At 43.4% G+C, this 17,751-nt stretch overlaps 2 protein-coding genes across 2 annotated transcripts in view; one reads left to right on the top strand and one right to left on the bottom strand.

Annotated features, from left to right (window-relative positions):
* Dnajb6 (DnaJ heat shock protein family (Hsp40) member B6) overlaps window positions 1-16,660 on the bottom strand; it is a 44,630-nt gene extending 27,970 nt beyond the window's left edge. Inside the window, exons 1-5 of the mRNA XM_015502356.2 lie at window positions 16,597-16,660; window positions 15,836-15,926; window positions 12,439-12,548; window positions 10,809-10,868; window positions 9,930-10,040 (exon numbers count right to left, since the gene is read on the bottom strand). Coding sequence (XP_015357842.1) covers window positions 9,930-10,040; window positions 10,809-10,868; window positions 12,439-12,548; window positions 15,836-15,900 — 346 coding nt within the window. The 5' untranslated portion in view covers window positions 15,901-15,926; window positions 16,597-16,660. The remainder of the gene's footprint in view (window positions 1-9,929; window positions 10,041-10,808; window positions 10,869-12,438; window positions 12,549-15,835; window positions 15,927-16,596) is intronic.
* Window positions 4,583-5,114, top strand: LOC107156332 (60S ribosomal protein L23a-like). The gene has a single exon (XM_048785467.1). The coding sequence runs from the start codon at window positions 4,599-4,601 to the stop codon at window positions 5,067-5,069; it is 471 nt and encodes a 156-aa protein (XP_048641424.1). The 5' UTR covers window positions 4,583-4,598; the 3' UTR covers window positions 5,070-5,114.
* Window positions 16,661-17,751: the final 1,091 nt, after the last annotated feature.

The following is a 17,751-nucleotide window of genomic DNA, read 5'->3' as shown; positions in this document are numbered from 1 at the left end:
TCTTTATTGAAATATGGTCTCCTTGATTTGCTTAGCACCTTGCTATTGACGAGGCTGGCTTTGAACTTACAATCCTGCTGTCTCAGACTCCCAAGCTGCTTGAATTACAGGTTTTTTTTTTTTTTAGACTTCTAATCAAAACCAAGAATTTTCAGGAGAGCAAGAAATAAAATATTTTTTGCAAAACTTGATAAAGCAAAGGTATGGAAAGCAAGACAGTTAATACCTGGTTTTAAACAAGAAATAGAAATTGAAAGAGAGGGAGGTTCAGAAAATTTGTCTTAATGAAGGGAAAAAAATGAAAATTATCTATGCAGAAAATTACAAAGTCATCAGGTTATATTATTACAAACATCCCAGAAGACTGACTGCTCAACTTGTGCCATTTACTTTTTCTTTGGTTAAAACTTTGAATTACATTATTGTAATTGTAAAATTTTTACTACTCAGTATTTTGTGTAAAACCACTTGCAATACACAATATTTTCAAATGCAAAAACATGTATCAAACTACATTTATGCATTGTTTACAGGGCATTATGAAGCTGTATCTTACAAATACCGTTAAGGAAATAAAGATTCAACCAGCTTGCTCAGCTTTAGAAATAGGATTAGAATAGAAATAGGCATTTTAATAAAAAAAAAAAATCAAAACAGTAATAAAATGCTTATAATCAGTTATGTTTTTAAAACTTTTAATAATCTCTACATAAGTTCAGGTTAGAAAAAAGTATACAGATCATTAATTTAAAATTGCAGTATTCTAATCTGTCAGCTTTATGAAGTAAGAAGGTGATTTTCTACACAGTATAGACAAATTGTCTTACCATTTAAACACATGCATAGTAAGTCTACTTAGAGAAAAGAAAAACATGAAGATTAAGGAAATGCTGCAGTAAGCCTTACTAAGATACTTCTGTTGAAAAGGACAATTAAATGTGTTTACAGTGGAAAAAATAAAAATAAAACATGTATTGACAAATTAAGAATGAATAATTTACCCTAAATCCAGCGATGCATTTTTTATTTGCAGATTGACAATATCCTTATTTTGTTATTTTTTTATCTTGTGATGAGGATCGAAACCCAGTGTCTCACATGTGCTAACCCAGTGTTCCACTCAGCTACAACCCCAGCTCCACAACACAACCTTTAGAAGATGAGCTCCGAAAGTTTTTCTTTGCTGTGGTAATCAAGGACAGCTTCACTGAAAACACAAACTACTTCGTAATTTAGCTGGGTTCTCAGTGATAAAGTACTGTGTTTTTCTTCCAGAAAAATGGAAAACGTACAAGGAATAAAAACAAGTATTCCTGATAAACATGAATGCATGTAGACAGAATCCATCCAGAACACAGAACAACATAATTAGTGTGGCATGCATCCAAGCCAGAGGGCAAGAGAGGGCAAACCAGGAAGCGCGTATGCCAAGAGTCAAAAATGTGACAGCATGCCCACCACTGCACACAGCCAGCCAATGACTCGGGAACGACTCAGGTTTATAAGTCAACTAGGCCCAAGAAAAGCTGCAGCAACTGGAAAGGGGAGAAGCAATACCCTAGGGAGGTCTAGAGATGGAGAGAAGCAGACACTGAGGAAGCTCAAGGACAGATGGGAACAGGCAAGTGACAGAGGGATACACTAAGCCGGACATGCCTGTAATCCCAGCTGCTAGGGAGGCTGAGGCAGGAGAGTCACGGGTTCAAAGCCAGCCTCAGCAAGGTGCTAAGCAACTCAAGGGAGACTATAAATATAAAAAAAGCTAGGGATATGACTCAGTGATTAAGGGCCCCTGGGTTTAATCCTGGGTGTACACACACACACACACACACACACGACCTTAAGAATATTCTGGCTGGGTGTGGTGGCACACACCTGTAATCCCAGCTGATCACAGCAGACTGAGGCATAAGCCACCAGTTCGAAAGCAACATCAGCAATTTAGCAAAGCCCCGTCTTAAAAAATAAAAAGGGCTGGGGACATGGCTTGGTACTTAATCATCCCAGGTTCAATCTCTGGTACAAAAAGAAAAAAAAAAAAAACACCCAGAACTATTCTGAACAAGGAATGCCCAGTCAGCTCCACCTAAAGGTAAGCTCAGGAATACAGAGTTTAAAGTCCTGCATGCAGAAAAGTGGGCACTGTTTGCTGGTTCTAAGAGCTAAAGAGGCCAGAAGAAGGGGAGGCAGAATATGCAACAGGGCATGTGAACACGTCCACCATGGCATGGACCAGGCCAGGCACGGGTTGGGAGTGGATAGTGGTGCTACCAAACCCTGCACCAGGCAAAGGAGTTGGAGGAGCTTCTACAGTTAACAAGAGGTTAAACCCACTGATTGATGATGTAGTTCCCACCTTCCACAGCAGTCGTCACCCCATAGGAAGTTCAGGTATGAGCTTCCATGTAAAGAGATCTGAATGTCCCACTTGCTCTAATACTTGAAAGAAAACTTAAACTATAACCCTGAACTAAATCTAGTAACATGTCATGCTTTTGCCAGAGGATAAAACTTTCATATAATCCAGATAAGATCTGTGCATTCTACTTGTGCCACCAGCTGTCAGTGCCAGCATGCCAGCTGCACTCCACCTGGGTGTCCCCACAGAACAGATTGACAACCTGGACAAGAAATGTGACAGCTACAGTGAAAATTTGTTATGTGAGCTGGACACAGTGGTCCACACCTATAATCAAAGCAGCTTGGCAAGAGGATCCTAGTTTAAGAGCCAGACTCCAAAAACTAAAATAAAAGACAGGCTGGGGGTCAGATGTAGTGGCAGACACCTGTGATCCCAGCAGCTCAGGAGGCTGAGACAGAAAGATTAGGAACTCTGAGCCAGCCTCAGCAATGGCGAGGCACTAAGCAATTCAGTGAGACTCTGTCTCTAAATAATATACAAAATAGGGTGCGGAGGTAGCTCAATGGTTGAGTGCTCCTGAATTCAATTCCTGGTCCCCCCAACACCAAGAAAAAAAACAAAACAAAACAAAACACCCTTCCTATGTGATAGAAGTTCTCTTGTTCTCGTTTAGGAGGTGACCATCTCAAACCTTCTACATTTGGGGTGCTGATTTGATCCAAGATGGTATCAGAGACATGGCCACTGGACCCATACCCTACCAGTAGGAACCTGAGAGGACAGCAGATTCTTGCATGCCCTTCTGCTCCTGCTTAAAGATGACATCATGTTACTTCTGCCACAGGGGGATTAAGAGCTCTACAAAAGGCACTGCCCCCAACACTGTTCCTACAAAGCCTAAGTCTAAACCAGGGGACAACTTCTGTATGCAGGTAAGGGTATGGCTCTCTGAACCTTTAGGTGGTCCACAACAAACATTAAAAGCTTATGAATCAGGCACACAGTAATGCATGCCTATAGAACCCCAGCTACACAGAATGAGGCAGGAGCATCCCAATTTTGAGGCAGCCCGGGCAATTTAGATAGACACCAAAAATGAGCGCACATTCATTGGTGGAAACCCCTATGTGCCATCTCTAGTAGCGTGTCAAAAGGGGCAGCGTAAAAACCAAACAAACAGATCTGATACTAATGCCTTCCTTGGTGGGGTGGGTATAGAAGGATAAACAGGAAATGCCACAGAGAGCTGACTGCTGGCTTCATTTCAAAAACAGCACCTGAAACCTCACAGAACATCTCAAGCTTGCTGCAGGGGTGGCCAATGCCAGGTTCTCATGGCAAAGACCACAAGTTTCAAAATGACCTTCCCAAGAAAGCTGCTGCTTGTGAAGAAGGGCAGAGGAAGCAATGTGCTGAATCACTTGAGACACATGCAGAAGCAGGTAAGAATGCTGCATCGCACAAGGGCAAGCCATTCCCAGAGGCCAGCTCCCCAGCACACACTGAACCAGACTCAGATGTGGTGTGCACCAGAACACCTCCCCAAGGAATGGACTCATCTGGGAAGTTACAGGCAGAGAAGCGCTGAGCTACATGCAAAACCAAAACCCCTAAAAACATCTGTTTATAAATGAACTTTAAATTCTCTTTCTAGCTTTCTTAAACTTCATTTGTGTAGGTGTCATATGCATGACATTTATAAATATCCAAGGACACTTGCTCCCACGTGAACCACAGCAGTGCCTTCAGCTAGGATCATAAATCCACATGAAGACTAAACCATCTTAACATGCCTTTTCTAAAGTCTGCTGCTAGCCAGGCACTGTGGCGTCTACCTATTATCCTGGTGGCCTGAGAGGCTGAGGCAGGAGGATCACAAGTTCAAAGCCAGCCTCAGAGAAAGTGAGATGCTAAGCAACTCAGTGAGACCCTGTCTCTAAATAAAATACAAAATAGGGCTGAGAATGTCACTCCGTGATCGAATACAATCCCTGGTACAAAAGTGAAAAAAGTCTGCTGCTAGTTTCTAAAATGTACAGACTAGGACAAAAACCTAAGTGACTCTGCTTAGAAAGTCTATTACAGGTTGAATTATGGCCCTTCAAAAAGATTCAACCAACGAATGGTATCTTATTCACAATTAAGTCTTGGCAGATACAAGTTACAAGAAGTCATTGGTCTGAGTCTAGTCCAACTGGTGCCACTGTCAAAAGGAAACGTGGGCCTTTTCACCAAGATGGCGCCGAAAGCTAAGAAGGAAGCTCCTGCCCCTCCCAAAGCTGAAGCCAAAGCAAAAGCTTTGAAAGCCAAGAAAGCAGTGTTGAAGGGTGTCCACAGTCATAAAAAGAAGAAGATCCGCACGTCACCTACCTTCCGGCGACCCAAGACATTGCGGCTCCGGAAGCAGCCCAAATATCCTCGGAAGAGCGCCCCCAGGAGAAACAAGCTTGACCACTATGCCATCATCAAATTCCCTCTGACCACTGAGTCAGCCATGAAGAAGATTGAAGACAACAACACACTTGTGTTTATTGTGGATGTCAAGGCAAACAAACACCAGATCAAACAAGCTGTAAAGAAGCTCTATGACACTGATGTGGCCAAGGTTAACACCCTGATCAGGCCTGATGGAGAGAAAAAGGCATATGTGCGACTGGCTCCTGATTATGATGCTTTGGATGTTGCCAATAAAATTGGGATCATCTAAACAAAGTCCAGCTGTCTAATTCTAAATATACTTTGTTTTTTCCAATATAAAAAAAAAAAGGAAACGTGGACACAGGTAGCTGCAGAGTGGGATGAGCAGACACAGGAGAAAAGCACCCAACAAGCCAACATCCCTATGGGGCCACAGGGGACTGGAATCAGTCTGGGACAGCTTCTCCCTCCCCTCCAGGAGGAATGGGCTCTGCTAACGCCTCATCTTGGACTTGACCTCCAGCACTATGAGGGGGAAGTTTGTTAAACCACTCAGTTGGAGGTACTTTGTTACAGGAGCCCCTGGAAACTCGGTGCTTCAATACCCCACCCTTCTTTAACCATATCTCCAAGGTAGCAAAGGTCACCTGACCAAGTATACTACCAATGTGATAGAAGAAATTTTCTCACTCTGAATAAACTTTAAAATAAACTAAACTTTCTTATAAAGCAGAGACGGGGCAGTTCCTTTTGCAATTTATTGTTGAACAAGTAGTGCCTCAAGTTCTGGCCCACTGTACTGCTCCTCCTCGCTCAGCAGCTCCTCGCACTCCTCGCTGAACTCCTCTGTGTCCCCAGGGCTGGCTTCCTCCTCGCTGGATATGAGGTCCAACTCCTCACTGAGAAGTTCGCCCTGGCCCCAGCTACAGCCTTCACTTGGCTCTTCTTCACTAAAGAGGTCCAGCTCCTCGCTGGATATCACATCCAAAACCTCACTGTTCTCGTCACTTGGAGAATCTTCCACTGCCTCCTCAAACCAGGGCTGCTCTAGTTCTTCACTAGGCTCCAGGTCCTCACTGGCCACTTCCTCGAACCCTAGGGAGTAAAACGACTGACTCACTACACCAAATTGAGATCATGGCTCTGTAAAGTCAGGCTATTTTCACCCTCAACACAAGGCTCCTTCCTCCCCAACAGCGGGCTGCCCTTGGCTCTACCCACGGGAAGTTCCCCACTGCTACAAGGGTTTCCTTCACCAAGGCTGGCAAGACCAGAGTCTTCATAGAGAAAGATACACGGGAGTGCCAGCATGACAAGGCTCTCTGGGAAAGTCCTCCCACTCTGCTTTGGCTTTCTGAAGTAAGAATATAAATAAAAATGTTAATTAATACCCAATGTTCCAAACAATCATTCTAATGGATCAATAAAAGGCCTACTGTCCATGGGCACAGAGGCACACACCTGTAATCCCACGACTTGGGAGGCTAAGGCAGTAGGATCATAAGGCAGAAGCCAGCCTCAGCTACTTAGCAAGGTCTTATTAAAGCAAATAGGGAGAACCTGTCTCAAAATAAAAAATTAAAAGCACTAGAAATGTGCTCATTGGTAAAGCACCCCTGGGTTCAATCCTTGGTATCAAAAGAAAAGGCCTACTATTACCAAGGACTTTGGCATCCAAGAACAGCATTGGTGTCCTGTGATGAAAGACAAATGAAGGGAACATCCTCATTCAAATTGGCTTCCAATTAACATTTTGTCAAGGGCCCATATGCATGTGCTCTATATTGTGGAAAAAATTTAAACAGAACTGGGAGCCTCAAATATTCCGAGCCAGTACTGTTTCAGGGCTGCTGGCAGAATCCACCTCTCTTAGCTTTCCTGGGAGATCTGCTAACTTTAGGATGTCAAAAGTAGTTCAGTTCCCACAGGACCCTAGGCCACCCTTTGCCCTGCTCCTCAGTTCTCTGGTTCTGAGGCCCACCCCCAAAACCTGGACCATCTCAAGTTCCCCCAAGGAGTCCTGTGCTCTTGTCATGACAAATGCACGTATAGCTCAAAACCATCTTGAAACAGAACTTTTCCTTTGCCCAGGCTGAGCCAGGAAAGGTGGAGCATGCCTGAAATCCCAATGACTCAGGAGGCTTGGCAAGAGACTCCAAGTCAGCAACTTAGTGATGAGTCTGTCTCAAACTAAAAACGACTGGCTAAGTAGTAAACCACCCTCGGGTTCAATTCCCAATTTAAAAAAAAAATAAAATTGCCCTGGGTGGCCTTGATTTTGAAATCATTTTTTATTTATTCATTTTTGCGGGGGGGTGGGGGGAGTGTTCCTGGGGAATGGAAAACAGGGTCTCACACATGCTAGTTAGGTAAGCACTCCATCACTGAATCTCTGGCCCTAATAATTAATTTTGATTTTGAGACAGGGTCTAAGTCATCCAGGCTGTCCTCACTAGTAACTCTCTTTGTCTGCCTGTGAGCACACTGGGCAGATTTTTCATTAGATTCTCACTATGTTGCCTGGGTTGGCCTCAAACCTTCCTAATCCTTTCTTTAGCCTCCCAAGCAGCCGGGATTACAGGAACGAGCCAGGGCACCCAGGTATCTGACAACGGAGTTTAAAGTACTTCTTTTGAAAGCCAAACAGAAACAGGGAAAAAGGTGATATGAAAAATTAAGACTAAAAAATACTTTGCTACAATAAATGGACTCTGTAATGGGTTGTGAAAATGACATGGATTCTGATAAACGTTGACCAAGTCCCAGCCCTGTATACCACTCCGCTCTATACCACACATACCGCCAGGAGGCTGCACAGTCACCTCATACACGTAGTAGCCATGGTGCAGCTTCTTTTCCTGTGTGTAAATCCTTACAGCCTGAAAATGGAAGTCCCCTAGAACACCTACAAGAATGGATTGGAGAAGCATCACTGCCGGGAAGCACCTACTGTCAAACCTTGAGCCGCCACCGGGGAGTCAAGCACCTAAGAGTAGTTTTAGTAAGCTTAGCATCATTTTCGACTAGTAAAAATAATTACTCATTCACTTCTAATTATAAGCCCTATATCTTCTTTAGAAAGAAACAGTCAAGGAGCCAGGCAGGGTGGCACACACCTGTGATCCCAGGGACTCAGGATCTCAAGTTCAAGGTCACCCTAGCAAAAGTGAGGCATCTCAGTGAGACCCTGACTCAAAAACCAAACAAGGGCTAAGGATGGAGCTCAGGGTCAAGAGCTCCTGGATTCAACCCCAGCATGGGAAGGGGGGGGAGCGGAATATATATGTGTGTGTTTACACACATAAATCTCAAGTCATTTTTAATGAGGCGGCTAATGCATCAATATTTTTCTTAAGGAAAACATTGGGTGCACAATTCGTCACTAGGGGACCTTTTCCTCTTTAAAAGAACTTTTAATCATGTAAGATAAAATTATCACTTAAGGAACTTGGCCTTCTGAGAAGGTGCTTCATCTCCTGAATCAAGACCCAGGGGTCAGAAATGTAGGTCTCTTCCTCCTTAGCCACCAGGAGACTTGTGGCTTTGGGAACATATACTATAACCCTAACACTGCCTTGGCCTGCAAAACCAATAGAGTGGAGCTTGCTGGAGCCTATGGTGTGACATGTGATATTCAAGGCAGAACCAGTGGGTCAATCCTCCTTTCATGAAATATCTCTTGCCTACTAGGGTCAAGTGACATGGATATAAATGTGGTTCTCTTTCCTATTATATGGTGTCCTTTAATTGAAATGCTTGGGACCAGAGGTATTTCAGATTTGGAGTATTTAAACAAACCCTTATCAGCTGAGGATTTGTAACCTAAAATTCAAAACCAGAAAAGCTCAAAGATCCCAAGCTTTCTGAGCATTACAGACGTGTACTCTTTATAGGGAGCCCTCACAGGGAGCCCTCACAATACATACGGCAGCAGTAAAGTCAACTCTTCCTCTATGTAAAGGCAACGTATTCTCCTCTGACCCTAATCTGAATGTTCTGCTTTGATTCAGCAGCTGCATTTGCCTACGGGCATGCTGGAAGGTACTCACTATTATTCCCTCCTGCAATAAGGTATGCTCAGAGTCAGGACATGCCATATTAAAGAACAAGGACACTATGAATCTCCACTGCGGATCACCTCGACTGCATCACGTAATCTTCAAGAGGCCCAAGGCAACCTACCAGATCCAGTGGCAACCTGCTCCTCTTCATGCCCATGACAAGCAGGGGCTCCACTTGTCTCCCTGTTATTACTGGTAGACACAACTGCTCTTCCTTCTTCCCTCCTGGGGTCTGCCAGTGGTGTTCAGTCTCTTCAACTGTGCTCCAATCAATGAAGGAGGCAAGCACAAGATGTGTTTACCCGCCCAGTGCACAAAAGACAGAAATGGCGGCGGCAGCACACTTAACCCTGGCCTCCCAGGTTACCCGGCAAGCATCAAACACAGGAAGCTTAGAAACTAGAATGGAAATTCTACTAGCAGACAGCTAACAAGAATACCTAATGTGCAGTTCATATCCTAGACATAACACAAAACCTGGGATCAGGCACCAGGACAAAAAAAAAATATTTCCTACAACCCAGCAGTTGTGAACAAACAGTCTCCTTCAGCAAAACTACTCTCCAAGACACTCTGCTGCCTTGATCCAGTAAAAGTCCTTTCTTCACAAACTGTGGCTTCAACCATTATAACACTCCCAGACAAAAAAGAAGGCAAGTTCATAATCAAATGTCCTCTAAACAATGTCCATGACACTTAAGGATTTCAAGAGGAAGATTCCATGACAAATTCCTACAGAAACTGGTGTTTGAGAGGGGAGCTAGACATGTAGCTGAGGCGTAGAGTACATGTTTTTACAAGGCCCTGGGTTCCATCCCCAACACCATAGAGGAAACAGCGTTTCCAATCTCACCACTGCCTTGCCTGAGAGGGCAAAAGCAAAATAAAACCACACAGAAATCTTTATTCTCCAAGAAGTTAATAAAACAAAATCTCTGAAGAGGGCAGATATGTTCTGACTGCTCCTGCTCAAACAGAAAAGTTAATAACCCAGGCACAGCACCCCATAGCAAGGTCACCACCAGCCCTCACCATGTCATGGACACACCACACATACCACAACTGACCACCACAGGAAATTCACTTACCAAAGAAGTCGAAGGAAAATGGGTCCCTTCCACCAAAAAAGTCCCTGAAGACATCATCTGGGTTCCGGAATGTGAAGCCAAACTCAAATGGACTGTCAAAATGACTTCCACCTACATAAACATAGCATAGCTTTAGTATATAAGAATTCTGGTGCCTATAAGCAAATATTTTTGTAAAACATTATATGAATCATGACCTAGAAAGAAAAAAGAACCTATTTTATATATCTGGGGTTCTTTGAAATTCAAAATGAGTCCTACTGTTATTGAAACTCTGTGCTCAGAATGTCCCACCAGCAATTCCTTCATTACTACTTCTGAGCAGCTCCCAATCTGGGATCAGCATGTCACTGCTGATTTTATTACTTAGATCTATGAGAAACAAGACTGTATTCACCCAACTTTCCTACTGTTACAGCTTGAACACATGGGCTCAGCGCAGGAGTTCAGAGAGCACCACTTGTCAGACCACCACAGGGGCTTTCCACAAACACTTTTTAGCTTTTCAGTAATCTTCTCTTCAAACCCTGATGGAAAATTTACTTACTAATACTGATTACTAGTCTAACAGTATAAGCTCACAGGATGACAGTACAAAATAATGAACAATTTCCTATGTATATAAAATTATATCAACATAGACTTTCTGGTCTAACAAAGATTAATAGGTTTGTTTTTTCTTGTTATTGTTGTTGTTTTTAATGCTGTCAATTTCTCCTTCCCCTACCCAATTCAGTCCACTTCTCAGGCTTCATCTATATTTAGCAAACAGGCTGACCAAGAAACTCAGTAATTTACAATTCAAACACTGAACTGAACTCCAAGTCAGAGGATGACTGTCAAGACCTTTGTCTCTAGAGAGGAAATCCATTTACATACCTCCACCTCCACCATTTAAGCCTTCTTTGCCATACTTGTCATAGATGTCCCGTTTTTTAGCTTTAAATTTGAAAACAGAATTATTAGGGCCAAGTTCTTTTCAAATCCTCAAAATTCAATCAATAAGGTAAATTCAAGTAATAAGGCATTTCCCAAATTGTAAATGAGGTCTCAGTTTTTCATGAATTTTAAGTCTGCCCTTGCTTTAAAAGACAAGAGGAGCAGGAGAAGGACCTTATATATATATACCCCGTTCTGAGAGAAGATGAGGAAAACTCTTTAAGCACTGTTCTTTAGAAATTATTAATGTCTATTCCGTTACATCATTTTACTTTACTGCTTAGAGTTCATGCATACATTACAATCAACCCGTCCTAGCATACATGANATGCCACATTTAGGGGCCGGGGTTGTGGCTCAGTGGTAGAGTGCTCGCCTAGCATACATGAGCCACTGGGTTCGATCCTCAGCACCACATCAAATTGAAATATAGTGTGTGTCCACCTACAACTAAAAAATAAGTATTTAAAAAAAAAATAAATGCCACATTTCAAAGTTTTCCATATCAACGCTGTGTTTTGATAAGCAAGGTATCTGAGACTCATCGCTTATGAGCAGCGTTGATGCAGCAAGGAGGCAGTATGCTGGTGACTGCTGAGAAGGTCACACTGGGCTCCTTTCTCAAACAGCCAACTGTCACCTGACCACACACAGAACACGTGAGGCTTTGGCCCATTTCCTGTGGTCAGTTAATCAGTCCCTACCCTGCTAACCTCCTCTGCCTCTGCCTTACCCAGAGTGTGGGTAGTAGATTCCAGTCTCTGTCACCATTCCCACCAGGCCCCTGCAGTCTTGCCTTCACCATGAATCACTGAAACCATCTCACCAATAACTGACCTTTGACCTAGTCACAAAACTAAGCCAATGTTTCTGCCATTCAATACCTATGCTCTAGAACTAGGGTGGAGAAAACACAGAGGTTTTGATGTTTCATTCTGAGCTGTATGTTCCCTTCCTTCTTTACTGAAAGTCCACTCAAGCAGTAGAACTTACTCCATTAACATGGTATACTTCCAAGTAAGGCAATGAGGATGAGAGGACAGCAGGGGCAAGCACAACCACATGCAGTGACCGAAGCAGGGCCCTGCAAGCTGGGCAAGGTGGCACATGCCTGTTATCTTAGCCATGTGGGAGGCTGAGGCAAGAAGATCATAAGTTTGAGGCCAACCTCAGCAACTTAGGGAGACCTTATCTCAATGGAAGATAAAAATGGTTGGGGATGCAGCTCAGTGGTAGAGTATTCCTGGGCTCAATCTTGAGTACTGCCAAAATACAAAACAAAACAAAGCCCTGCAACCCAACCCCAAGCCCAATGTCTTCCTCAGCTCCTCCAAGCCAGGGCATTCCTACTGTTTTACCAAAGTCATCCTGAGTGCTCCTCAACACTTTTGGCTAACTGGGTACGTTCCAAGCTTCACCAGAAAGAAACATTCTCAGTGGTCTCAAAATCCACCTGGTGACAGGATGTGTGTCCACATCCTGCTAGGCCAGAGGAAGGCTTCACTGCCTCTCCATTCCCAGTTCTACTTCACCCACTCAGAGCCCTCCCCTGAAATTCAGCATTACTCACCATCTGATAACACCTCATACGCCTCAGCTACTTGTTTGAATTTTCTCTCTGCTTCTTCTTTATTCTCAGGATTTTTATCTGGATGCCACTTTAGTGCAAGTTTCCGGTATCTTGGGAAAAGAGCAGAATATTTATCACATATGTCCAAAGTCCATAAAACAAGTGAGCTTTTAAAACTAACATAATTTAGCCAAACACAGTGGCACATGCCTAGAACCTTAGCCAACTCACGAGGCTGAGGCAGGACAATCCAGAGATTAAGGTCAGCCTCACCAAGTTAGCAAGGCCCTAGGCAACTAAGCCAGACCTCATCTCAAGTTAGAAAAATAAAAAGGGCTGGGGATATGGATCAGTGAGTAAACAGCTCTAGGTTCAATTCCCAGCACCAAAAAAATGAATGAATGAATAAATATTAAGATAAAAAGTCCTGGGAGGGACTGGGGTCGTAGTTCATTGGCAGAGCACCTGCCTAGCATGAGTGAAGCACTGGGTTTGATCCTCAGCACCATGCAGAAATAAATAAAATATGGGCTGGGGTTGTGGTTCACTGGTAGAGCGCTAACCTAGTACAAGAGAGGCACTGAGTTCAATCCTCAGCACCACATAATAAATAAAATAAAGGTATTGTGTTCAACTACAACTAAAAAAGTTTTTTTAGTTAAATAAATAAAATAAAGGTATTGATCCATCTACAATGAGAAAAAAAAAAAATCTTTAAGGAAAAAAAGGCCTGGAGATTCGCTTCTGGGTTCTTTCCCCAAAACAAAATACAAACAACAACAACAACCTTCCCCCCCCCACGCCCCCAAAAAAAGCAACAAGTTATTTGTAATACCAACCTCCAGAGTTGTCTAACCTGTATACCAGCAGGTCAGTATCAAAGGAGAAAACCCTGGCCTGTGATTCAAATGCAGGGGAAGCTGAGTCCAATGGTGCCAACCTGTAAACCCAGCAGCTTGGGAGGCGAAAGCAGGAGGATCAAAAGTTCAAACCCAGCCTCAGCTGCTTAGTGAGGTCCTAAGCAACTTAGGAAGACCCTGTCTCAAAATAAAAAAGGGCTGGGGATGTTGCTCAATGGTTAAGCACACCTGGGCTCAACCAGGTACAAAAAGGGGGGCTGGGGAGATAGCAGCCACACCCCCTTAGTCCTCAAATAGAAACTATCAATACACGCAGCAAAGCTAACAGCCACCCCGTGGTTATCATTTTGCTCATGTGAAAAAGCTAATATTTATGCAACTTAATAGGGAAAATTTGTTGCTTTCAAAGGTAACCGCCTGTTTCTAAAGTTACGTTTAAATCAACCTGCATGTACTTAGCAAAATCAATCTGCTCTCCAATGCTAGTACGCCAGGCATGTGATTCCATCAGTAAATAAAATTACTACACGTTTATTCAAAAATATTATTCAAAAGTATTGCGAGGCACGGTGGCGCACGCCTGTAATCCCAGTGGCTTGGGAGGCGGGGGCAGGGGATGGAGTTCAAAGCCAGCCTCAGCAAGACACTTGAGGAATTCAGTGAGACCCTGACTCTAAGTAAAATACAAAACAAGGGTGGGGATGTGACTCTATGGTTCAGTCACCTTGAGTTCAGTCCCCCTGAGATCAATCCCCGGGGGAGGGGGAGGGAAGAAGGAATTCAACTATCTCTCTGTTCCACTGTTCTGTCTCTCTGTAAAAGTGGCTATTAACTAAAACAAATATAAGAACAGTGTAGACCTAGCGTAAAACCCCACAGCCTCCCATCCAGGATGTGCAAGATACTCACACTCCAAAGTGACAGTACCCAGGCCAGCCTGGTCTCTCCTCAGTGGGCTGTGCCGACCAGCTAGCCTCTTGGCTGGGTCTGAAACAGGAGACACTGACAGCTATCTTAACCTAACTGGTTGACTGGTTTGAAGCACTTCTGTGGATAGAACCAAAGGACTTAGGCATGCCAAGCATCTTCTCTACAACTAGGTTACATTCCCATCCCTAATTCAACTTTTTTTTTTCTTTTGATGGGGGAGGGAGGTGCTGTATATCAGGGCTTGAACTCAGGGGCACTTGGCCACTGAGCTACATCCCCAGCCCTATTTTATATTTTATTTATTTAAAGACAGAGTTTCACAGAGCTACTTAGCGCCTCGTTTTTGTTGAGGCTGGCTTTGAACTCGTGATCCTCCTGCCTCAGCCTCCCCAGCCGCTGGGATTACAGGTATGTGCCAAGCTCAATGTTTTGAAAGGACTATTTCTGCTCCAAATGAAGGGGGGGGGACCCTTTTCCCATTTAGAAGTTTAGACTTCATCATATATTGAAGAGTTTTTTTAAAGTTGTTTGAAAGTCTTGTTCTCAGTTAACACCTCAATGAACTGAATGGATCCAGAGTCCTTTGGAGCCATATGCAACCTGGGACTCGCCCCGTTTGCACAGACACAGGCACAGTGGGCAGTGAAGGAGTTCTTAGCACTCATGAGGGTCAGCAGGAATATAACAGGGGCATGGGTTAGGCTTCAGGTCTGGCCCCTACCCTGCCTGAAAGGGGTGCGTAAGAGTGACAGTCAACAGCACCGCTGAGTCCAATGCAAAGGGTTTGAGAGATTTTCACATTCTCAGTCCAAAAAAAGGAAAGAAAAAAAAAAAGAAAAATCAAGGAGCAAGGTGTAGTATTAGAGACTTAACCCGAGAGTCCCCCAACCTGAGCTCTATCGCCAGTCATTTCTACTGTTTGAGGCAGGGTCTCACCAAATTGCAGAGGATGGCCTCAAAGTCAATCTCTTAAATCACTGGGATTACAGGCATGCACCATTTGTCCTGGGGCCTCTCAATTTTAACCTACTTCAGGCATATAAGGAATTCAGTCCCAAAGCAAAGGAACAATAACTAGACAACCTTACTGATAAGTAAACTGTAAGGCCATCTAATTCAAATGATCATCTGTATTGTTTATGTATTAAAATTGCATGAACTAGCCAGGTACAGTGGTATATTCTTGTAATCCCAGAAACTCAGAAGACTGAGGCAGGAAGACTCCAAGTTCAAGGCCAGCCTCAGCAACTTAATGATGCTCTAAGCAACCTTAACAAGACCCCATCTGAAAAATATTTTTTTTAAAAAAGGTGGGGAGGAGTTGGGGGGTTTTAACATCACACCTGGGCTTAATCCAATATAAAAAAAATTAATTAAATAAACTGTGGCATTCATTGATGATATATTACATTAAAAGCCATTTTAGAATTAGGGTTATAGTGCAGTGGCAGAGCACATGCCTAGCATGTGAGGTTCTGAGTTACAATCCCAACATCACAAAAGAAAAATAAAAAAAGCCATTTTAATAAGTAACAGTTATACTATCCACTTACCAATGTATGCTTACACATTATCTTACATATCATTTCAGAAATAAATCTACTTACGCCTTTTTGATATCCTCGGGTGAGGCATGTCTCTGCACGCCTAGAACTTCATAGTAATCCACCATGTTTTAACAGATTGTTAGAACAACTCCTGCAATTAAAAATGTGTGGTCACTGACAAGACTGCCAAAGTTGGGTGGCTCATGAGGGTAAGACCTGTGAGGGGGACAGGAAGATCACCTCTGTACCTACTGACCCACAGGGAGAACTTCTGTTCATCAGACACTAGCTTGTCAGTCTGGGCCTAGTCTGGGAACTGGTTCAAGACCTGGGCCCAAAGACCCTTCTAGATAAAGAAAAAAAGCTGTGAAATCATCTAATTATAGACTGAATGAAACAAACAGGTGACTGAGCCCTGAGCAGAGGCTGGTGGCCACTTGACCAGCAGCTAAAAAGGCTTTCTGTATCTGTTTCCCTGGACACAGGCGCGCTTGGGAAGCTTCAGCTACCTCCCCCCTTACTGCATTCCCAGGCCAGGCATTGGGCAAGGCTGAAGGGCTCACAGGAACACACTGTCCCTGCCCTAAGAAACACCCCTTCATGGCTCTACTGCTCTCAGGGGAACAGCAGGAAACAGCAAAAGACCTCCCATACATTCCCCAGACAGAAAAAGGGAAAGGCCCTGGACTACACTTACTAGTGTAACTTTACCATCTGCCTTCAAATGCCCCAGTGCCCATCTATCAAACCAGCACAACACTGCCCTGCCTCAACACTAGCTAGATGGTTATCACTGCCAACTAACACACAGTGGCATATACCTGTAATCCCAGCAGCTCAGGAAGCTGAGGCAGGAGGATTGAAAGCTCAAAGCCAGCCTCAGCCTCATAGGGAGATCCTAAGCAACTCAGAAAATCCTGGTCTCAAATATAAAATATAAAGGGCTGGGGATGTTGCTCAGTGGTTAAGCACCCCTGGATTTTAACCCCCAGTACCCCACCCCCAATCAAAATGGAATTTAAAAATAGCTCTGTGGGTGTAGCTCAATGGTAAAGCACCCGAGGGTTTGCTGGGAAGCAAAAAAAAAAAAAAAAGCAAAGTAGGGGACATCTTAAAGCAAAAACAAAAATGCAAGCGGGAACTAGGAGGTGCAGTGCACACATAATCCCAGCAACTCAGGAAGCTGAGGCAGAAAGGTCACAAGTTTGAGAACAACCTGGGCAACTTATCTAGACTGTATCAGAAATAAGAAAACAATTTAAAGTAGTGGAGATATAGATCCGTGATAAAGAACCCCTGGGTTCAATACCCAGTACCAAAAAAATAACTCAGAAAAGAACAAGACTATAAAATTTGGCATTTACAGTACCAAATATTTTTCTTAAACAGATTATCAGAATTTTTTCAGTAACAATTAGGTCAAAATACCCTATGTGATTACTGTTTTCTTATAACTATTCCAACTTAACCCTTAAATCTCATTTGCCAGATATAGACAAGGCAAAGTATCAATTGGGCGATGTACCTATGGGCAAAATGGTTGTTCATGGTATAGTTTTTTCAACTCCACTTGAAATGTTCACATTACATAAAGTACTGGGGAAATTTTTTTAATACAGTAAATTGCAATATAAGGTTACTGGTGGTTACAGTGACAGCACATGAGTATTTTAAAGACCTTAAGGGGACTAGACCAGTCAGAACAACAAAATTCTCCTAAGACCCAAGAGCAGAGCAGCCTTCTATCTTCCAGGAATCCAAATCTCAACTTCGGCCACAACATAGCAGAACCCACCAAAAAGCAGCAGAGAATCAGAACCCCTTCAGTTCTAGGGGGGAAAGCTAAACATCAAAACAGCAATGCAAAGCTGTTGCTGCAAAGGCTCTGAGGCAGATTTTAACAGCAATGCCAACAGCAGCACCCACCAGAACAAGGTTGGAAATCCCAGGTCTGCCTTCCAGCTCCAATCAGACCC

This window comes from Marmota marmota, unplaced genomic scaffold, assembly GCF_001458135.2.
Source record: "Marmota marmota marmota unplaced genomic scaffold, marMar, whole genome shotgun sequence".
Classification (NCBI taxonomy): domain Eukaryota; kingdom Metazoa; phylum Chordata; class Mammalia; order Rodentia; family Sciuridae; genus Marmota; species Marmota marmota.
The sequence above is the reverse complement of the archived record's forward strand: the minus strand, read 5'-3'. Positions and strand labels throughout refer to the sequence as shown.